This window comes from Mus musculus, chromosome 6, assembly GCF_000001635.26.
Source record: "Mus musculus strain C57BL/6J chromosome 6, GRCm38.p6 C57BL/6J".
NCBI classification, from domain to species: domain Eukaryota; kingdom Metazoa; phylum Chordata; class Mammalia; order Rodentia; family Muridae; genus Mus; species Mus musculus.
Window position 1 is genome coordinate 97210792 of NC_000072.6, and position 23514 is coordinate 97234305.

The 23514-nt window shown below is 44.9% G+C and overlaps 1 protein-coding gene and 1 long non-coding RNA gene across 2 annotated transcripts; one reads left to right on the forward strand and one right to left on the reverse strand.

Moving 5' to 3' along the window:
• Window positions 1–22524, forward strand: Arl6ip5 (ADP-ribosylation factor-like 6 interacting protein 5). Its single transcript, NM_022992.2, has 3 exons — window positions 1–205; window positions 18746–18963; window positions 21609–22524. Exons 1-3 carry the CDS (start codon window positions 30–32, stop codon window positions 21779–21781), a joined length of 567 nt encoding a protein of 188 aa, NP_075368.1. The 5' UTR covers window positions 1–29; the 3' UTR covers window positions 21782–22524.
• On the reverse strand, window positions 8198–10992 carry Gm52868. Its single transcript, XR_003956334.1, has 3 exons — window positions 10920–10992; window positions 10545–10584; window positions 8198–8984 (listed from the first exon to the last, which is right to left on the reverse strand). It is a non-coding gene; the product is annotated as a predicted gene, 52868 (long non-coding RNA).
• Window positions 22525–23514: the final 990 nt, after the last annotated feature.

The window sequence follows — 23514 nt, forward strand, 5'->3', positions numbered from 1 at the left end:
CGAAGGCGAAGCTCGCGAAGCAGAGGAACATGGACGTGAACCTCGCCCCGCTCCGTGCCTGGGACGATTTCTTCCCGGGCTCTGATCGTTTCGCCCGGCCGGACTTCAGGGACATTTCCAAATGGAACAACCGTGTAGTGAGCAATCTGCTCTATTACCAGACCAACTACCTGGTGGTGGCTGCCATGATGATTTCGGTTGTTGGGTAAGTGGGGTCTTCTGCCTGGAGCACCTGTCCAGGGTCAGGACGTAGGGACCACGAGGACAAGATCGCGAAATGCAAGACTAGGTCCACACGGAGCGCCTGCCTCAGGGAAGGGTCTCGGGAAGTGGCCCACCCAGTGGAAACTTGTTCTCAGGGCGAGGCCACAGCTCTCTGAGGTCCCCTTTCTTTCTCTTTTTGCTCTAGAGGCTTGAGCAGGGACCCTGGGAGGGAAGAGGTGAGGAAAACGCTGAGAACTTGGGACAATGAGAACTACCCCCTCCCACGTCCCCGTGCTGAAGATATTCGCCTGTCAGATGTTTGTAGCACAGTGGGTGTTTTAAAAATAAGAAAAAATGTGGTGGTGTTGTAACCTTGTCCTGGGGCTGCCTAGCAAAGCCTGGAGTGACAGGGTGTGGACCCAGGGCTGTGTTTAAGTGGCCTCTCCGGCTAATGTCTGTCTATACTGTACATAGAACTGAGCTTCCGCTCAGGCGGATGCGAGTCTCCTGGTGGCGCATCTTCCCCTGTGAGGTGACTCTGGAAACGAGGCCCCCTGACATTTTCTTTTCCCCTAGAAGTTGCCGGACACGGTCGCTTTAGCTTTGCTCCTTAGCCTGGGGTCTTAAACATCTCTGAAGGCCTTTTCGATGCTGGTTAAGAAGTTTCCTGTGCTAAGTAAGGTTATACGTGAACATTCTGGCGCACATACACGTACACATTTCCGCACCTGTTTCCTGAGAAGCTGTTTTTCCTTGTAGGTTACCCTTTAAAAATGCTTCTTCCACCTTTTAACAAAATAAATGGTTATATTCGCCATTTTATTATCTCTTATACGAATTTAAATAGAAGGTTTTACAAAACACCCTCTTGCCCTAAAAGAAGTCCTTTTCTAAGGTTTCTCTTTCCGAACAAACCCAAAGAGAAAGAGAAGCTGCTAGGGAGAAAAACAAAAAACAATCCCAAAAAGGAGAGAGAAGAGATGCACACTCGGGGCTCTTAGGAAGGGGTGCGTGATAAGGCGCTGTCTTAAGTTGGCCTGAGGTTAGCTGGCTTATTTACTTAGCTACCTCTGGGCACCAGATCCCACGCCAAGCTCTGAGCGCACCAAGATGAATCAGACTTGAATTCTGGCCCAGGGACACATGGCATTTGCTGAGCCTCAAAAGGAGCAAACTCACAGCACGGAGGAGACTGGCAAGCTTCCTCATTTCCAGGCGTGGTTCGGAGTGGTCACCGGTTCTCAAATGTGGGCTCCATGTGAGATCTTAGCTGTGTGTGGCTGAAGGAACTGCCAACTCTGGGGATGGCGTAGTGTGCAGAGGACACAGGCTCTAGCGGACTCTGACTAAACGGGCAGCTGAGCAACCATTAGTCAGGGGAAGAAAGCCAGAGGCAGTTGTTCCTGAACCTGCCCCCAAAACTCTGCTTCTTCCCAGAGGACAGACTTCACAAAGTCGCTTCTTTAAAATAAAATAACTAGCTGGGCACTGCTGGTGCACGCCTTCGATCTCAGCATTTGGGAGGCAGAGGCAGTCGAATCTCTGTGAGTTCAAGGCCAGCTTGGTCTCCAGAGCAAGTATGAGTATAGTTGGGGATACACAGAGAAACCCTATCTTGAAAATCCAACAAAACAAAACCAAAGAACTCTAATAATGGGTTTACATCTCTTGTAAACTTTCATATTCTTTTCTTCCTCTTTGGTGGTTACCTAGTTATGGGGTGGATTATCTTCTCTTAAATAGAAAGGTTTGACACAGACCAATCAAATATACAAGGAAAAAATAAATAAAATCCCCCTCCCCTCACACTCAAAGCATTATATGTCCAGACTCCAGCACAGCCCTGGTCACCTTGTGGCCTTCATAGAACCCATTTTTCACAGTCAGCTCTTAACTAAATATAGCTCTCTCATTATGATCTTAGGCCACTGAACCTGGCAGTCTGGAGTCTTCACCTTTCTCATTTCTATGTCACATAGAACTATTAATTGTTAGCTACGTCTTTGAAGATAAAGAGAAAAGTACCTGTTGTTATATATCTGCAAAGAGCAGGCAAGGCATAGTAGCTTATGCTTATAAACCCAGCACTCCAGAGGCCGAGGCAGGAGGATTGCATGAGTTCCAGACCAACCAGAAACATAAAAATTTCTTTATACCCCAGAATAATTTGAGCCTGTAACCTTAATTTGTTTCTTTTTCTATACATCTCTAAGCACTTTCTAGCTTTCCCCACAAATTCTTCTTTTCTTTCTTTATAACTAATTATAATAAACTTTTATAGAGGGCTCTGTGTGCTAAGTACTTTGCTAAGTACTGTGTGCTGAGTATTTTACTGCATTGTGCCATGCAGTTCCACCACTAAACTATGACTATCTTCATTATTGAACCTGACACTCAGAGAAGTTGAATGACATACTTACAGCCACAGACCCAGGCTTGTCCCTTTAACTACTGTGGCATCTTCCTGAGAGTCAGGAGGTTTAGAATTATAGTGCCTGAAAGGTGGAAGAAATCCAATACCTTTGGGATCAGAGAAGCGTAGCTGATTCTGGAACATTCCCCATTCTAAACAGAACTCTCCTCTTTGGATGCTGCAGAGGATGGGTGGGTCTGGGCACTTCTGGGAACTGCTTATCTGGATCCTCTGCTGGTGGGTAATAGTCTCTCATGAGGAAATGGTCAGTGAGTCCATCCCTGTGGCCAGGCAGCCCCTTGGGGACACTGGATGGCTCTTAAGGTCCTCTATTGTTTTGGATTGGCTTGGCTGAGGATAGACAGGGCTGGTTTGTTTTGTTTTTTTGTTTTTTTTCAGATCTCAGCATGGTGGAGGGGTGTTCAGGAGTACATGATGTAGCTCCAGAAGCAGTAGGAAACACTAGACAGAGATGGAGATTAGAAGGGGTTAAAATAGAGGTAGATGTGCATTTTGGATCCTGACCAGGAAGGGCATGGGGGCTAGAAGTTAAGTCTTCAAGCAAGGCATGGCAGTGCATGTTTATTATCCCAGCAATACAGAGGTCAAGGCAAGAGGGTAGAGAGTTTAATGGCAGCCTGAGTTTCATAGTGAGTTTTGTGCTGTGTATCAAGACTTCATCTCAAAAAGAAGAGGAAGTTTGGTCTTTGTCCTAAAAACCGTGGCTTTATTCAGTACTTGACTTCCATGTACACTGTGCATCTCAGATTCTGTGAACTCCTTCTCTTCCTCCCCCTTCTCTTCTTCCTCCTCCTCCTCTTCTTCCTCCTTCTCCTTTTTCTCCTCCTACTTCTCACTCCCCTCCTCTTTTTCCTCTTCTTCTTTTCTTCTTCTACTTCCTCTTCCTCCTCTCTTTCCCCACCCTCCTCCTCTCACACTCTACTTCTCCTCCCACCATCTCTGGTTTTGTTTTGTTTTGTTTTGTTTTGTTTTGTTTTGTTTTAAAGACAGGGTCTCACTCTTGGCTGGCTTGGAACTCAAGGTTCTCCAGCTACCGTCTCCTAAGGGCTATGATTACAGGTGTGCATCCCTTAGCCTCCTAGCCCCTCTTGCAGACAGTTTTTATTTTCATCTGTCTCTTTAAGTAGTATGAATTATTAGTTATGAGCCAGATTAAGTGTGTTGGACTCCCAGATGCCAGGCACGAGCTGTGTGAGCACACTGCCTCATCTTCACAGCAGCACCCACCTCACAGGCCTGCCTGAAGACTAGCCAGCATCCCATAGGTAGTGCTTTTACAAGAGCCTCCTCATTTCTGCTGCATAAAATGTTACTTATCTCTTATCACTGTTAGTGTTGCCAACAAGACAACTCAGAAACACAGCTGCTTTAGACCAGTGACCTCTACCCCCAGAATCCAGCCTGGGTCTGTTTTCCCACTTCTGCAAGACTCAGCTTCGGTCTCACCTCATGGCAAACACACTGTCCCCATGTCTCTCCTTGCCAGTGTTAGTTGGACCCCACATCTGTACTTGTCGCTTTCCTGTTACCCCAAAGTCTTTTGTGTATACCTATATACAAGAAAAGAAAGATGTCTAAGATGAGAGACCAGAAACTATCTTCCTATCCATGACAAGAGCCATCCATGCATTAAGATATTATATTTACATCACACATGTCAACAGAAGTTATCTTAATCATTGTTCTATTGCTGTGAGGAGGCACCATGACCACAGCAACTCTTATAAAAGAAAGTTTTGTATTTAATTGGGGCTTGCTTATAGCTTCAGAGATTTAGTCCTTTATCATTGTGGCAGGGAGTACGTTGGCACACTGCGCTGGATCAGTAGCTGAGAGGTACATCCTGATCCACAGGCCAATGAGGGGTGGGGCAGAGACAGAGGTTGAGCCTGGCAGGGGCTTTTGACACCTCAATGCCCACCCCCAGTGACACTTCCCCAACTAAGTCCCACCTCCTAATCCTTCTAATCCTTTCAAAGGTGTCCGCTCCCTAACTGAACATCACAATACATGAGACTAGGGGAACCTCTGACATTCAAACCACCACCTCAGGCTTTGCTGTTGTTTTTGTTTCTATTTTGTTCTGTTTTCCCAAAGTAAAAAGAACACAGGCAGCGATTAATTACACTTGAAGTACTAAGTACTAAGTACTAAGCCTGCTCTCCACTCTAGCTGTGGGTGAGGATGTCTGTGGGCTTGATGGAATGCCTACAGATATGAACTGGAAAAATCTATTCAAGGAGCAATAGCGGTTCACACTTGGGAGTTGATCAGAAATGAAGACTCCCTGGCTCATGGCTGACCTCTTGGCTTTATATTTTAGCAAGGGTCTTGGAGGATTCGTCCTTACATTAAAATTTGGTCTACTCTGACTCAAGAGAAACACTGACAGTGAACTAATAGCATAATTAAATGGCACAGTGACATACGGCATTGTCGCTTTTGCAGATTCTGATTGTGTTGTTTTGTTGCTAGGTCAGGAATCGGTTGCCTTTCCCCCTTCTGACTCTCCAAGCGACTGTTATATGTATCCCCCAAGTCTAAATGAGAGCTAGGAATCCTGCTGAGTACCCACACTTTTGGAAACATGAAGGTTTGAGGTCATGCAGCCAATTGGAACCCAAACTGCTTATGGTAGCCGACGTGATTGCTAGCAGGTGAAATAACTTTTCAATCAAACCACATGACAAATTTGCTAAAGTTCCTGCTTAATCAGATTAAACTATGTGACAATGACATCATTTTACTGTTATGCTAACTTATCTTACTCCTTCCTGATATGAAAGCTCATGTTTTGTATTTTCTGGTGTGGCCTCAGAGTCACTAACCACCCACTGTATTTGCAACTTGTAAATGCTTCTCCTTGCCTACAAGGCACAGGCACACATTTTGCCCTCCCCCCTAACACAGAGTCCTGTTGCTGCTGGGTGAATGAGCCCAGGTTTTCTTGGCAGGAATCACTCTGTGTCCTGATCATTTGGCCCCTAAAAGTGTTAAAAAAAAAAGGGTGGGATCAACAGCTGCTACTTTATGCTTCTGGCTTGCCAAGACGGTAAGACATTTCTAGAAGGCTAGTAATTATAGATGTGAAAAAAAAAAAAGAAGTATTACGGTAATTCTCTTCGAAAGAAGTATGGTTCTGTGTATGCCCAAGGCATATGGCTGTCAGTATCTGGTATTGAGAATGCTTACAGTGTGCTTTTAAATGCTACAAGGAGAAAGAGCTGGTTGCCAGTTGGTGAGGGAAGAAAGAGCTAAGAAAGTCCTGGGTGCCCTGCATGGGGATATATTTAAACATTTGTGGGAAGAAAAGACTCGACATCTGTGTCCTCCCCTGCTAGCCTCTAAATAGCCCTTGAGGTTGTTCCCTTGTAGCTACTGTCCTTTGCCCTGGCTTTGATCAGGTAAACCAGATCATCTTAGGGGTTTGTTGTTTGTTGGTTGGTTTTTATATACTAAAAGGTAGACTGTAAGACAAACGATTCTTGGAATTTTTTTCGTAGACCGTCTATTGCCATTCATAGATGGTAAGTGAACCCTCCACAAGCCCAGACCTGTTTCACCCAGTGCCCGTCCACTGACCCTGTTTGTAAGTTTATGCTGGTAGCTTTGTTCCGCTTACAGATTTGTCATTTTTTTTAACTCTTTATATTCTACCAGTGTAATGAATGATAAGAATGATGGAAACTACTAACAATTATTTTCATGGTTGTTTGCAAATCGAATAAATGGCCGTCTGTTTATGCTTTAAGATTAGTGAGTGCCAGTGGTTTCTCAGTGGATTCTTGCTTGGCTCGCTTCCTTCATTCACTCAATGGGAGTGGGAAGCACCACCAGCCTTTCAGATGCTGTTGGGAGGAGGTGGAAAAGAGTGCATTGTGATTCCTTTATCGAGATTAAGGTCCAGAGGGGTAGTAAGACCATGCTGAAAAAGGTCCGAAGTAATTTTATACACACCAACCAAGCCTACAAAATGCATAACTATAGCCAGATGGTGGTGATACACGCCTTTAATTCCAGCACTCAGGAGACAAAGGCAGGCAGATCTCTGAGTTCAAGGCCAGGCTTGTGTACAGGGCAGGACAGCCAGGGGTACACGGAGAAACAAACAAAGGAAGGAAGGAAGGAAGGAAGGAAGGAAGGAAGGAAGAAGGAAAGGAAAGAAAAAATAGACAACTACATAGTTACAGGTCTTAATTACACTTAGAAAAGTCTCCAGTGTTAGAAATAGGGGAAACACTGTTATATGGACAGGTAAGAGGGTTATTACATTTTTATAATATAATATAATATAATATTTCAATCGCAATTGACAGTACTTTTCAGTTGAACAAATATTAAACAGGGTGCTTAGCTGGAGTCCTGAGGATAAACACCCCACCTGCCCAATCCTCCCAGTTTTCATCTCCATCTGCCCCATCCTGCTTCTTTAAATAGACTTCATTCAGGGAAGACACGGTGTAGGTGGATGTCTTCCTCTGGTGGATCTGGAGGGTTTTTTGGTTTTTTTGTTTTTTTTTTTTTTTTTGGTTTGTTTTGTTTTTTGTTTGTTTTTTTTTACTGCAGATCTTTAAGAGATCTGTCAACATTCAGATATTTAATCTAAAGATCTTTAATCTGAGCTGAGGATGTGGCTCAGAGGGAGAACAAGCTTTGCATACACAAGGCCCTGTGTTCTATCCCTTGTAGGCAAAATAAAATATCCTTGGTGTCATATATGTCTCTTGTTCTTCCTGGCTTCTCTCTGTCACCATCTCTTTTTTGTTAAAAGAATTAGTTTCCCACCCTGCCTCAGTCAACTAATTGGCATTTCTGTTTCCTTTCACTAGGAAAAGATTTACAATGTTTCTAGGTAAAATGAAATAAATGTATATAGTCTGGATTGTTCTCTCTCTCTCTTCCCCTCCCTCCCTCCCTCTCTCTCTCCCTCCCCCCTCCCTTCCTCCCTTCCTCCTTTCTTCCGTTCTTCCTTCTTTCCCTGCATGTATATCTGTGTGAGGGTGCCAGACCCCTTGAACTGGAGTTACAGACAGTCATGAGCTGACACATGGGTGCTGAGAACTAAACCTGGATCCCCCTGAGAGAACAGTTAGTGCTTGCTATCTCTCCACTGGCCTCCCCTCTTAGAAGTTGGAGTTGTGAATCAATTTAGGGCTACAGAACTCTGGACAATGTTGGGATTCTATCATTTTATACTATGTTATATTATATGATTTTTCCTCTGGACCTGTGAATTTTATCCTTTAGCATTCATCTTTAGAAGACTTACCCTCGACGTAGCATCTGTTCAGGGAATGCTTTTGCAGTGTCCACTGAGCAATAATACCTGCAGTTTGGCTCCCATTCAACAGCTGTTTACTGTAAATAGGATTTCAGGGGCTTGCCATGATATAACACATGGCTCAGCCTTCCCTTCCCTTCACAGGCAGGCAGAAAGGCCATTTAATATAGAAAATGGCCTTTTTCATTGCTACTTTTGTTGTCCAGATTCCAGCCCACCAATGTGATTGTATAGGTTGAAGGTTAGTGTGAAATAAATAAGACACTCCCTTTCTTTCTTTCTTTCTTTCTTTCTTTCTTTCTTTCTTTCTTTCTTCCTTCCTTCCTTCCTTCCTTCCTTCCTTCCTTTCTTTTTTCTTTTTTCTTTTTTCTTTTTTCTTTTTTCTTTTTTTTTTTTTAGTTTTTCAAGACAGGGTTTCTTTGTGTAACAGCCTGGCTATCCTGGGACTCACTCTGTAGCATCAGGCTGGCCTGGAAGTCACAAAGATTCTCCTGCCTCTGCCAGACACTCTATGGAAGGGAACTTAGTATCACCAATCTCATTCGCATGTATCCAATCCAACTTCCCTCCCTTGCCATGCAACAGTTATTCTCAGGTTTTCCTTCACAGACAGTACACTACTAAAAGCATTCAGAAGGACCAGTTTGTCAATAAGCAAGTGTCTTCTATCACTTCCAACAGGTCCCTGGCTGTGGCAAGGAGCGAGAGCCTAGGCAGTGAGGAGCATTTGAGCGTTATTCTTCCATTCTCCCCAACATTGTAGGTGATGAAGGAGGCGCCCCATTATAGAAAGTTTAAAAGGACTTGCTGCAGTCTAAGTAGAGTTCTGACCCTGTGGGGAGGACTAGTTATGGTTACTAACTCAGGTCCTACTGATTGCTTATCAGAGATAAACTTACCAGTGCTGGGTGTGGAGAAGTGAAGTGCTTGCTGTGGGAACATGAGGATCTGAGTTTGGACTCCTAGCATCCTCATAAAAAAGAGCAGCCTGGGGATGCTGAGACCGGATGATCCCTGGGGCTCGCTGGCTGGCCAGTCTAGCCAAATTGGTGGTCAGTGAGATATCTCATTTCAAAGAACAGGATAGAGAGAGCAATGGAGGAAGACACTTGATGTCAACCTTTGACCTCCATGTACGCATACATGTGCACACAAATATGCATACACATAAATAATAAATACACTAATAAATAAGCAGGTAGCTTAGTAAATGTCAGACAGAACAAAAGCAGTTAGCAAAGTATGCCTTGCTAGAAATATGTTGAGACGTCAGCTGTATAGACTTTTGGAGGTGGGGAGAGCGCTTAGTTGGGTGGTGCAAAGCATACAGGATACCGTGAATTCTGTGAGCCTTGCTAATGCAACCAGGTAGAGAAACCCCAAGGTTATGTTGCTTGGACCCTCTGTAACAAGAGAGACATGCTCCTTTCCCACCTAAACTTTCCTTTGTCCTTTGAAGTCTCCTTTACCCTGGTGATCCTTAGGCCCAAGAGGTGATGGTCCCACGTACTGAAGACTAATTTGTGTCTAAAGCTCCTAGTTATACTTTACAGTCAGATAGAGGTCTTCCGAGCTGGCTGGATTGCACAGTGGTAGTGGCACTTGCAGAGAATCCTAGTAGCCTAAGTTTGATATCTGTGTGGGACGAGAAAACTTACTCCTGAACGTTGTCCTCTGACCTCTACATCACCACTGTGGTGAGTATACACACTAAGTAAATAAATGTAATTTTGAAAGATGATGAAGGAAGAGGAGGAGGAGAAGGAGGAGGAAGAGGAGGAGGAGGAGGTGGAGAAGGAGAAAGAGAAGAAGAAGGAAGAAGGAAGAAAGAAGAAGCAGAAGAAGCAGAAGAAGCAGAAGAAGCAGAAGAAGCAGAAGAAGCAGAAGAAGAAGAAGCAGAAGAAGAAGAAGAAGAAGAAGAAGAAGAAGAAGAAGAAGAAGAAGAAGAAGAAGAAAGAAGAAAGAAGAAAGAAGAAAGAAGAAAGAAGAAAGAAGAAAGAAGAAATAAAGAAATAGTCCTTGTCAGGACAGAAGCCATGTTGGGAAAGCAAAACAGCCACTGAACCCTTAGAGTGACTGTGAGAAACAGAAAGGACCCTCAAAGGACAGGTCAGCAGCACACTGACCTCCCTCCGTTGTTCCTGATGTTTCAGCCTGTGCTGGTCACGCAGCATGCAAAGGCACCTTCCAGAAAGCCCACTGCCTTGCTTCCTCACCCAGTCCCCTCACTGTGTAGGAGTGACCCTCCCCCTCCCCTCCCCCTCCCCCACCGTCCCCACCCGCCCCCGCCACCCCCCCCCCAGTGGTACCTTTCTTTACTTGTCCCTTTGACAAACTCTGTGAAGAAACAAAGGCTGGAACTATTTCCCTGTCCTATTTAGTATACAATGGAAATAATCGTGGCTTGTCTATGTTAAGTCTCATGCTTCTTAATGGAGGGCCACAGAAATATGCTGAACTTAGTGAAATGGTATGAAAATGTAAAAGTCTCTTACTCCCCCCACCCCCCGTCATTGACACATTTATCAAATGCACTGCGCTAAGTGCTAGGGCCAAAAATGGGACCTTTCTGTTCCTTATGGAGCATCCTATGTAGGAGGAGCTAGAGATGTGTTCAGTACTCACCCACATAGCTGTGAAGCTGAAGCCGGCACTGTGGTTAGGGCTGCGGGAAAGAGGCATATGGTATCAGAGAGGCTGAGAAAAGGCTGCTGAAATGAGCCTGAAAGAGGGTTGGAGTGAATCAGGCAGAGAAAACAGCTCCTGCACAGACAGGCCAGTGGGAGCCCGGGAAAGCAGCGTAAACTCTAGAAACCCCCTGAAGCCTGGCATAAGTGCAGAATCAAGACATGGCATCAGGAAGCTGGCAGGAACGGCTGCTGCGTGTCAAGTACCAAAAGGGCCCCTTAGTAGATGTAATGTAAGCCAAACACCGAGGTTGGTGAGTAGAGAGAGCAGGCACCTCACTCTGCAGCCAAGCTTCCTGTCCGAGGGACCCACCTCAGGTACAACAGTGTATATAGCGTAGTCTGGGCAGGCCTTGTAGAATGTACAGAGTGCTGTTTTTATAAAGGCCACGAGAAGCAAGCAAGTGCCTGGGTGTGTTCTTAATTGGTGTGAGCCCCTGCCTGGGTAAAGACCACAGGAAAACCTCATCTTCTCAGAGAAGCGCCCTGTGAGTAAACAGGCCTTCTGCTCCCCATCCATGTGAGTCAGGCTCCTCTGGAACCACACATCTGAAACAGCTGCTGGGTTAGAAGTCAGCGTGAGACTGTTTCTGCTTCGGAAACACTTCTGGGCCTTAGGAGTTCTGCTAGATGTGACAGAATTTATCAAAAGTTCTTGCGCTGCTCCGAACCGTCTGCTTTCTTTAACTGTACTGACAGCCCTGCAGTTGGTGGCCTTGGGCACGGTTGCTGACTTCCTTGGCTCCTAGCCCTAGAACTCAGTAATTGGGTGGGATTTTCCTCTCTTGCGAGTGGATATGAATCTGTAGATGTGGCCAGCTGCATCATGAGGACAGTACATCATTGGGGTGTATTTCACCACAGAGCCACCTTCATTCAGATCTCTCTCTCTCTCTCTCTCTCTCTCTCTCTCTCTCCCTCCCTCTCTCTCCCATCTTTCCCTTCCCCCTCCACATGCACACACTGGGGGCAACTGCTCTCTCTATCCCTCAGCGGCCCCTCAGCCTCTGCCTCTTTCTACTCAGAGAGAAATAAGAAATAATCTAGGGGAATTTCCATGGTGGAGGAACAGAGCAGTTTGGAATGAAGGGGTTAAATCCCTGTCTGCATTGAGGTGCTTACCCACACAGAATGGGTGGACTGTGAAGCCCAGCCCTACCGTGTCTCCTCCCCCACATCTCCCCCATGACTATGCTTTCTTGCTTTTTTGAACCTCAGTTTTGTCTCGTACTGCACAGTGGGATTGTTTTCGCTCACCGTTTAAGATGGCTTCAGAAACTCACGGTGGCATTCTGAATGTTTTTACAATCAAGAACAACCCCACCTCAGGAAAAGGTTTATTATCCAACAGAATGGGGTAATTTATACAAATATGTTCATCTCAAGTTGAAAACATATTTCATATTTTTAGTCTGCATAATTAGGTTTGTGTTCCACAAAGAACAGAATCTCAAATGTCCTGCCTAGTCTCCATCTTCTATCGTCTTCTTCTAAGTACTTTCCCTTTCCCTTTTCCTCCCCATTTCTTATTATTCATGGATAACCAGTAAGTAAGCCCACACCCGCAGGGCCCCGTGAAAGATGAGTGTCTTGTTTACGGAAACCACTATTCCAAAAGTGTGTTTTATCTTGATGGGTGTGACTAACCACCCAACCATTGGCATCTCAGACCATAACTGCTTCCCAGATTCTTGCCCTCATTGGAAAATGCACTTAGTCTTGTGTTTGGTGTGTGTGTGTGTCTGTGTGTTATTGTGTTACAAGTGTAAGTGGCTACCAGATCATCTCTGTGGTGCTCATTTGGATGACTTTCAGAAGGAAGCTGCTCGTACTCTGAATGTGGAAGAAACTAATTTCTCCTCCCAGTAACTTTGTTCTTCCCCCCACCCCCACCCCCAGCTTGAAGCTTGATGCTTTCTAATTATAGTTTGTGGCTGGCCACATTGCAAGCTAAAACCAGTTCTATAGGAGCCCTTGCTTCTTTTCCCTTGAGCCTGAGCTACAGGAACAGGTGAACAGCAAATGTGGAATTGCTTGAGTCAGCTCTGGATTTTCCATTGTTCTTCATCGAGGGCTTTATTTAGACACTCGGTTCAGATCTCTGCTTTACTTGTCCAAAGTAAAAAATAGAAGAAAAAATACTTTATGTGACTTTTATTATACACCTTACAAATTATTCTTTTAATGAGAATTCCAGAACGACTGTGGTACTTTGCTGCAGACTCACTAGCTCTTGTTTGGAGTTCAGTTTGTCAGAGTCTTCTTCAGCTCCAGACTTCCATCCTCAGCTGTCTCTCTCCCCACCATGCACCATGCTTTTGAGACAAAGCCTCTCACTGAGACCTGGGCTTGCCAAACAGACGAGGCTAGCTAGTCACTGAGTCCCAGGGATCCGCCTAGCTCTACCTCCCCTGTGCTGGGATTACAAGAGCACACTTTCCCACTGGCTGTTCTCGGGGTGCTGAGGACCAAGCTTATTCCCTCAGGCTTGTGTAGCAAGCACCTTCCTCCCTGGCCCTCCATTCTAGTTCTTTCTGTTAATTTTGATCTTTGCTTTTCTTTACAGCCCAGAAACACTTGGGTGGGTCCTAGGTTACAAGGATGGCTGTGTGAGAGGATATCTTTATTATTTTTAAGTGTCAGGTATTTTTAATTATCCAAGTAGCATATGGTGATTGAACAATATAAAAATAAATGCTAGGCTTGGTGGCCCATGCCTGTAAACCCAGCACTTGGAAGGCTGAGGCAGAAGGATTGCCATGAATTTAAGGACAGATGGGCTGCAGTGGGAGACCTTTTCACAAAAGTACACATACAAAAGAAGGAAGGAATGAAAAGGAGACTCTCTCTGTCTCTCTCTGTCTCTGTCTCTCTCTCTCTCTCTCTCGGTGTGTGTGTGTGTGTGTGTACTAGGAATGACAATTTTTTAATCTGTGGAAGGTCCCTGGCCTCTGACACAAGGCTGTCTAAGATTTGTTCAGAAGGATATACTTTTTGCACTGTCTGATTCTGCCTTTCTCAGATTAAGTCTTGGAGCATGGCGCATGTGCTCTTAATCCCACCTCTTGGAAAGTAAAGGCAGGAGGGTCAAGAGCTTAAGTCATCGGTGAGATCCAGCTAGCCTGTGCTACATGAGCCTCCGTCTCCGACAACAAACAAAAATCAAAGCTGGGATTGTATCAGGAGACAAGGTATGACCCAGATGAAAATACACAGTAAAATAATAATGACACAGAGAGGCTTGGAACCAGGAGGGAGTAAGGGCAAGCAGGCAGAATAACCTGTGATCTGGGTGTTGAGAGCCTGGAGGAGGTCAGATGGTCCAAACTGGCACACAGAGTGCAGACAGACAGCAGGAAGCCAAGGTTGAGGTAAAGATGGAAAAGCCTCAAGGTGGCGTATGAACTCAAACCCCAGTAATGCAATCTGAGAGATACGAAGAGAGCGCTAAGCCTCGGCTGCGAGCTGAGAAGCAGTTGATCTTATACGTCTATATTTTCTTCTTTATGTAGTTATCTTATTGTTATTAGAAAATAACATGCCAATTATAAGCCAGATCAGGTGGTGCAGACCTGTAATCCCAGCTGCCAGGGAAGCTGAGGTAGGAAGACAGAGTTCAAGGGTAGCTTGGGCAAGTTGCTGAGGTGCTGAGACACACACCCCTAACCCAGAAAAATAAAACCAACAAAACAAAACAAAACAAACAAGATAAACCAAAACCACCAGTTTGAGGACACAGCTTCATGATAGAACCTTTACCTACGCATGCACAAAGCCCTGGGCTCAGTCCCACTAGCACACTCAACCACAAAGCCATGAAGCACATGTCAACTGGGCACGGTGGCCCACATCTGTGTTCCAGGACTTGGGAGGTAGAAGCAGGAGAATCAGGAGATAAGGTTGTCCTTATCTGTGCATTAAGTCTGAGACTATGGTGGGATACATGAGACCCTACCACAGGAGGGAGGGAGGGAGGGAGGGAGGGAGGGAGGGAGAGAGAGAGAGAGAGAGAGAGAGAGAGAAAGAAGAAAGGGAGGTAGAAAGGAAATGTAAATGATAGACATTTCTGCTTTAAGGTTATGTCACAAGCATAATATGCTAAATATAATAGAGGGAATGTATTATTATTTTTTCACCCACTCAATATATTGTCAATATCTTCTCTTTTGTTTTTTTGTTTTTTGTTTCTTGAGACAGGGTTTCTCTGTGTAGCCCTGGCTGTCCTGAAACTCACTTTGTAGACCAGGCTGGCCTCAAACTCAGAAATCCACCTGCCTCTGCCTCCCAAGTGCTGGGATTAAAGGTGTGTGCCACCACCGCCCAGCTATTATCAATATCTTGTGCTACTAAATTATAAGTCACATCTAGTAGTGCCTGTCTGTATACTTAAGCTTTTTAATCATATATACATATATGCACATATATTACTATAGTACCTGGGATATATATATATATCCCAGTCCAGTAAAGCATTGTTCACATAGGTTATTCCTAACAGTGTTTCACACACACACCACCAGTGTGGATATATCTCAGTCTTGGCAAGATTGTTTATTACCTTTGTCTTCTCAAGCTTGCAGGGTCTCAGTGTTGTCTAGGATTTTGAGTGAAATAGGCAACTGTGATTGTCCTGGCGGGGATGGCACTGGTGGGAATGGATGTTCTGAAGACAAAAGGAGGAAGGCACACAGTTCATTAGCTACACTGTGGTACATCAACAGAGGGCAAGGCAGTAGAGAGAGCCCATCTGCACACAGCCACTCTGAGAGGGGCTGCTTTCATGCTGGAAGGGGAGTGAATTTCCATGCCGGCAGGCAGGCAGGCAGGCAGTGGCTCTCAATGTCACAGTGTCCTGGAGTAATTGCAGTTGGAGCTTGTCATGGTTAGAGGCTGTAATGGTCTTGCCCTGAGTCAGAAGTAGCTCAGCATGATGATTATCCTAAGCTGGCACCTGTATTTTCTAGCTGGGGCTTGTGTTTCCCCTTTTCTGAGAAGATAAGAGTCCTTAGACTCCTGAGACTGGCTCAGAACAGCAGTTGGTCCCAGAACAGCATTCCTAAGTGTTAGAGGCTGTAGTGTGTTTAAACTACAGTACACTACTCTTTCCATTGTCTAATTCTCTGCATGCTCACGCTCCCCCAGCCCTTTTCTGCTTTAAAGACAGGCTCTCACTATGCAGTCCTGGCTGGCTTGGAACTCAGGCTGTAGACCAGGCTGTCCACAGAGACACACTGTTGCTCACAGAGATACACTTGTCTCCACTTCCCGAATGCCGAGACTAAAGATCTGCACCCACACATCCAGAGATTCTTTGCTTTTGTTAAGTGGAGAGCTTTAGCTTCTTCTAAGCAGTTTTACATTCATTCCAACCACCTGGCAGCAAGGATAAGAGACTTTCACTCCCTACTCAAATAGCTGATGTTTCAGTAGGATCAGAGCTAAAATGTAAAGGAATTTTCATTTGGAAAAGGTGGTGCACATATGTAACTATAGTACCTGGGAGGCTGAGGCTGGAGGATGGTGGGTTTCAAGGCCAACCTGGGTGTTTTAGTTGCTTTTCTATAGTGATGATAAAACACCACGATAAAGGCAACTGTTGTGCTCTTTTAGCTAGTTATTGGGTTTTTATGTCTACCACTCTTCCAACCCTTGTTCCACCCTGACTCCTTCCGACTTCAAACACTAGGTAGGAGAGAAAGAAAGTTAGAGGGGAAAGGGGGCATAGACCTCAACAGGCTACTTCTTGCTGACTAGGAGAATTGGGTTCCTTGTGGCAAGTCCGATCTGTCATCAGACTATATCTAGCAGTACAACAAACCAGTAATAGCAAATGCAACAGCAGATGCAGCAGCAGCAACAGCAGGATGAACAGGTGGGAGCAGAGGGGGCAGCGGGGAGGAACAGCAGGGAGGAGCAGCAGCCATGAGCAGCAGCCACACCAGGCCCTCTTGGAGCTCTCCCATTTATACCTTCTCCAGAGTCCCCAGAATTAGACTATCTACAACTGGCAAAGATCACACCCCTGCTAGTGCACAAGGCAAATCATAATCACCTGCTGGGAAGCAGCCTCTCATCCCACACCCGGCATTAAACACAAACATATTCATATAGCTGAATGTTTAAAGAAACCAAAATTCTCACTTAAGGAAGTCTATAAATGAAACTTTAAAATGGGCTTGCCATTTCAGAAGGTTAGGAGTCCATGGCAGCAAAGCAAAAGGGCACGGCAGCAGGAACAGCTGCGAGCCCATATTTGGTTTGGCAAGCAGAAAGCGGGTGCCCTAAGAATGGCTGGAGTCCTTTGAAATCTCAGAGCCCACCGCCTACTGACACACCTCCTCCAACAAGGCCATACCTCCAAATCCTTCCCAAATTAGTTCTGACAAGCAGGAACCAAGTATTCAAACATACCAACCTGTGGGAGTCATTCTCATTCAAACCGCAATATTGGGCTATGTAGTGAGAATCTGTCTCCATAAAAAGGAGGGGAAGCCAGACAGTGGTGGCGCACGCCTTTAGTCCCAACACTTGGGAGGCAGAGGCAGGCGGATTTCTGAGTTTGAGGCCAGCCTGGTCTACAAAGTGAGTTCCAGGACAGCCAGGGATACATAGAGAAACCCTGTCTCGAAACGCCACCCCCCCCCCCCCAAAAAAAGGAGGGGAAGACTACAGTGCTGGGTCCTTGTCATGTACAAAACATTTGTGGTAAATTTCTTCTTCCTAGTGTTTCCTGCATTATCCAAAGTCAGTGACAGTTGTCCTCCGATGAAGACCTTTGTCTCATGGCCCAGTGAATTTAGAGGCTATATATTTGGATTTCTGAGTTGACAACCTATGTTGAAGATGGTTGGGGCCGCTGGAAAGTTCAATCAAGGGGCTGTTGTGTGTATGTGTCAGAAAGCATAAACCAATGTTTCTGTGGGGCATAAGGATTAGATCACTTACTGCGATCAGCAGCTTGCTTTGGGCTTTCATGTCAAGGAAGCGATGGCGGGTAGGGATGACTGGGCTCCATGGAAGCGATGGTGGGTAGGGATGAGTGGGCTCCATGGAGAGCCTCTGTTCAGCCTCAGGGAGAAGGTATTCCAGCTGCTGGGTTACAAAATGGAAGGTGGGCTCAGAGTGATTGAATTCTCTTGTTCCAATAGAAGCAGGAGTTACCCCATGTTTTGTTTTGTGGTTTTTCTATAGGATTCAAAGAAATACTCCAATAAGCACTGTGTAGTCCAAACAGAAATATGACTGTAGACAGGATCTTGTTCATAAAGGCCATTGTATGATCCCCCTACCCTATACATATCCATCGTGGATAGATGAATTAATTCATTCATTATTTCTACTAAACATGAAACACTTAGTGCTAAAAATAAATAAAAAAAAGAACAAAGCAACTGGTGTGCAGTAGTGCTTAGGATGTATGAAAGTTAAACACAATGCAACTATAAGAACATGGGCTAGCCGGGCATGGTGGCACAAGCCTTTAATCCCAGCACTCGGGAGGCAGAGGCAGGCGGATTTCTGAGTTCGAGGCCAGCCTGGTCTACAAAGTGAGTTCCAGGACAGCCAAGGCTACACAGAGAAACCCTGTCTCGAAAAAACAAACAAACAAACAAACAAACAAACAAAACAAAAACAAAAAAAAGAACATGGGCTCTTCAAATTGTGGGGCTCTCGTAAGATATCCTGGCAAGTCGGGTGGGCGCCAGACTGCTGTGGTGGTCTTAGTTCCACTGTTTCCTCTGTTGTTGTTATTGATTACCCCTTCTTCCCTCCTCTTCCTCTTTTCACATTTTTCATATTTTTCACATTTTGTTTTGTTGTAGGGGGTTGTTGTTAAGATAGAGTCTTGCTATGTGGCTAAAGCTAGCTTTGAACTCATGATCCTCCTGCCTCAGCCTCCCAAGTGCTAGGAGTGTGTGGCCCGCCATGCCCAGTTGTAAGTGTCACCGTTTCTAACTACTAAGGCTGTTTCTCTATTTAGAATCAACCAGTTCTTCTACCTCATAGGTTGTGGGCTTTAAAGTTCCGGTGTTGATGAAGTACTTCGTGGGTTCTCAGTGGTTTTCACCCCTCCTCTTCCCTTCTCTGCCCATGCTCCACCTGCCGTTGAGCCAGTCATTCTCCGCTTTCCCACCCCAGGTTTCTGAGCCCCTTCAACATGATCCTCGGAGGAGTCATTGTGGTGCTGGTGTTCATGGGGTTCGTGTGGGCAGCGCACAATAAAGACATCCTCCGCCGGATGAAGAAGCAGTACCCAACGGCCTTCGTGATGGTGGTCATGCTAGCCAGCTACTTCCTCATATCCATGTTCGGGGGTGTCATGGTCTTTGTGTTCGGCATCACTCTTCCTTTGCTGTGTAAGTAAGCCTGCTTTCCTTGTCTCCCTTCATTAAAATAAATGTAGATGAAGTTGGCCAGTGAGCACTGCATAGCCCCTCGGTATATCTAACAGTGTCAGCATCTTCTAAGACAGCACATGAAAGCCTGGCAGTTGCTTATTTCCATAGATATGTGTGGGCACTTGCAGTGTGCCATGTGGCTCTTCTTACACAGAGATACCACTCAACAAAACAAATGCAAATCCCAGTCACGTGGCAAGAACTGGTACAACCTGCATGGTATCTTCATGGCAGCTCACAGCCATCCACAACTCTAGTTGCAGGGGATCTGATACCTTCTTCTTATCTCTGCAGGCAGCAGGCATTCGTGAGGTATGCATGCATGTTTACATACACACATACATACATACATACATACAGGTAAAACTCTCATACTCATAGAAAGGTAAGTGTAAATGAAAAAAAAATAGGTGGACCACGATATAAACACTAAATACTATGATTCTGGTAAACTAGATATTTTCTAAACACCTTATTTTCTAAGACCTCAAACAGTATGAAGTAAAACAAAGATCTAATTCCAGGTCTCAGCAGCAGAGATCTGGCTGAAATGTTAGTGTCCTTTCTGACGAGAGAATGTCCCTTTACATTTGAAAATGTTTCGTCTAGGCATGTGTTAAAAAGTAAATAAAATCATTTGCTTATCTGAGATCTTGTCAGATTGAGCCCAAAATATTTACAAATGAATCCCACACTTTATTATGTACAGTCTATCAACCAGTAAGTTCAAGCTTTGGGAAAGTTTCCCGAGATTTTCCTTGCTGTACTATGAGTTAGTGCCGGAATGATCCCATTTAAATATACTGCCTGTTAACTACAGTCCCTTCTCTGCCTGAGAGCCTGAGCCAGGCCAGAGGAATGAAAGACACCGCAGAGTCGATTTGTTTCTCTTGCCAGATTTACAGAAACCAGAGCATCATCGGTCGCCCTAAGTAGGCTGTGTTCACCCATCTCTGAGACAAGGAAACTAAGATCAGTTACTCCCAAACTCTGATACACGAGGAACATCTGTTCAAGAACCGTTTGAAAACATGTATCTCTAAGCCATATCCTGATTCTGTGGGTCAACAGTGGTACCCCAAGTGCCTGACGCTTAGAAAATGGCCCGTATCTTTAAAGGTCAGCGTAGGCTACGGACGTCTAGTCTTTCTCTGGATTGTACATAGTGTAGGATGGAAATTTGCTTATAGTAGGCTCTTTTGTTTATGTATGTATTATGTAGTACATGTACGTGTGCATATGCATACATGCGATTCCCATGTGCGTAAGGGTGAGCATGCAGGCCCAGAGTTTACATCAGTTGTCCTCCACCAGTGTTCTCCACTTTATTGATTTAGGCAGTAGTCACTTGGCTACTCTGTCTGGCTTGTCCTGAGGATCTCCTGTGTCTTCCTTATAAGTGCTGGGGTTGCAGGCTGGCTGCCATGCCTACCTGGCTTTTAGGTTGATCCTGGAGACTCCAGCACTCACACATTATGCACTGAGTCATTTTCTTGCCCTTTATTTTTAATTTTTCAAAATTGCATCTATTTATCATCTACCCACCTATCCATCCATCTATCCATCCGTCCTTCATCCAGCCAGACATAATCTTGCCCAAGAAACTGTGGAGGTAAGAGGACAACTCCTTCTAGCATGTGATTCCTGGGAATCGAACTCAGGTCAACAGGCTTGGAGGCAGCACTTTACCCACAGAGCCATCTCATCAACTCCCCAGCCCTATTTAAATAGGCTCTTTGGGTGCTGTGTATGTACATGGAACAAATAACTGTTATAGATCACATAGAGTGTCTTAAAATACAGATTCTCTATCCCATTCCCTTAAGGTTCCGAGACAAGAGGTCCACAAAGAAGGACCAGGGAACCTATTTCATAGTAAACAAGGCCAGGTCATTCCCAGTGACGCCTTTAGAAAACATGTTTCTTTGGAGGCACCTTAAAGGTGGGGTTTTCCTAGATTCTGGCATTTAAGGAACAAAGTACAGATAAACCAAGAATGCAAAAAAAAAAAAAAAAAAAAAAAAGTCCGTCCTGGGAAACCGTGGGTAAGTGGATTCATAGTCAGACTGGAGTCACATCAGTGAGCAATTGTGTTGAATGTCGTGTTGTTTAAGGAACATTTGCAAGGTAGAGATTTCAGTGGGTGGGATAAAAGAATGTGGCTGCCAGATCAACGGTCTTCCAAATGAGCACTGTGTTTTCTTCCACACACACAACAGTCAGTGTGTGGCTTGGGAAGCAGCTTTATATAAAGGCTATGTAACCATCTGAGGATAAGCGAAGCAAGCAGACCTGACAGCTAAAAGACACAGTTTACTGTATGTGTGGGGGGTTGAAGTGGGGATTATTGGGCTGGTGAGATGGCTCAGTGCTTAAGAGCACAGAGGACCCAAGGTTGGTTCTCCACATCCATGTTAGGTGGCTCAGCACCACCTAGAACGCCACCTCCAGGAGCCACCTCCAGGGGGACCTGATGCCATTGGCCGCTGCAGGCATCAGCGCTCACGTGCATAAACCCACAGACATAGACATACCCACCCACGATTCAAAAACAGTAGAAATTGTATTTATTTGACATTATTTGATGCTGTCACTTCTTTCAGTGATGTTCATCCACGCATCCCTGAGACTTCGCAACCTCAAGAACAAGCTGGAAAATAAAATGGAGGGAATCGGCCTGAAGAAAACTCCGATGGGCATTATCCTGGATGCCTTGGAACAGCAGGAAGATAACATCAACAAATTTGCTGACTACATCAGCAAAGCGAGGGAGTAAGCACAGCCCGCCCAGTGACGGGGCCCCGCAGCAGGAATCCGGTTGCACTTTCCCCCTTGTTCAGACCCATTTTCAGTCTGTGGTTTTTAAACAGAAGGTGCACGTCTTACCACCCACCTCTCCAAGGCATCATGCATGCACAGGCCCACTGCTAAGATCTCCGATATGACCCATAGAAGGCCTCAGAAACTGCAAAAATACAGACCCACTCTCCCGTTGTGTCTGAAGTGTCCGGTGTGCTTTTGAAAAAGAGTGTGGATTAGACGGCCACAGTGCCATCTTATCGTAGGGAAGAAGTCCCTGTAGAGCCTGGAGGCAATGTGGAGGACATGAAGATCAGTTAAAGTCGAGGATGTTGTGTGTCAGCCTGTTTCTAATGCTGTCTGACATCCCCTCCAAAATCCCCTAAGACTCTGATGTGTCGGGTATGTTAGTTTAGCGGTATTATTTTTGTTGTTTTAAAACCAGAGGCTATCACTTGGGCACCTGTTTGATGTGCAGTGGAAACTGGGTCAGCCAGTTGTTTATATTTTGTTTACGAATATGAAGGTAGCTGTTTAGGACAATGTTTTGTTAAATTTTGTAAAATTTTTAAAAGGGTTAGTAATATGCTTTCACCAGCAGGTGTTTCTTGCAAACTAAATGTCAACCTCCTGGGGTAGGGGTGGGGGGTGGGGGGATGGTTACAACTCTGTAACTTCTGTTATTCTTGTTAAGAATAAATACAATAGAACCAAACTTGAGTTCTGTCTATATGGCACATTTTTCGTTACTACAACAATAAAAGGGTGTCCAAGATAATGATATTTGAATGGTTTAGATTTTTTAAAAGATTTTTTATTGCTTTTATTTGTGTGTGTGTGAGAGAGAGAGAGAGAGAGAGAGAGAGCGCGCATTTAGAAAGAAAGAAATGAGCATGTATTTTATTAATTCCTTAGGAGATCAGGGAGAGCAACCACAGTTGAGCTTTTGAGCCTGCAAAGCTTCCCTAGAGAACCAAGCCAAAGGAGTTTAAACAGCTCCTGTACCTCAAAGCTGTTGACAGTACGCATGGTGGCCATACACTTACATAAATAGCACTGGAGTTAGGATGGCGTGAGCCTTTGCATTGCACTACAGTTACCCCTTTATGGCTCATATATTAAGAAATAGATGACATGTGGGTGTTTGCCAGTTGGGTGATTTCACAGGTGAAATAGAAAACACTTAGGTTTTCCTAACATTGAAAGGATAACTGGTGGGGCCTTTTCCAAAGCCCTTCTGTGTGTCCTAAATAGCCCATGACCACCCTGGCAGCTCTGATGTCTTGTGGTTTAGCCTCTCAGTCGACATGAAGCCTTATCTTGAGCCCAGAGCTTCAGATAGGGTTTAGAATCTGTAGCATTACCCAAGTAGGAAGAATAAAATTGGAAGCATTTTAGTGAGACTTTATTCAATGTATATCTGTGCTAAATATCAAAAACTTGGCAATATCCTGGAAAAAAACTGAAAAAAAACTTAATACTTCTACCTTGTATTTTGAAAGCTGTTTAATAAAACCCATTATAGGTGTTTATTTGAAGCTAGAAAAACAACTGAAGTTTGGCAGAATCTTTTAAACTTGCTATGGGTTTATATGCATTTAAACCCTGTGATGGTTTGTATGTGCTCGGCCCAGGGAGTGGCACAGTTAGAAAGTGTGGCCTTGTTGGAATAGATGTGTCACTGTGGGCATGGGCTTTAAGACCCTCACG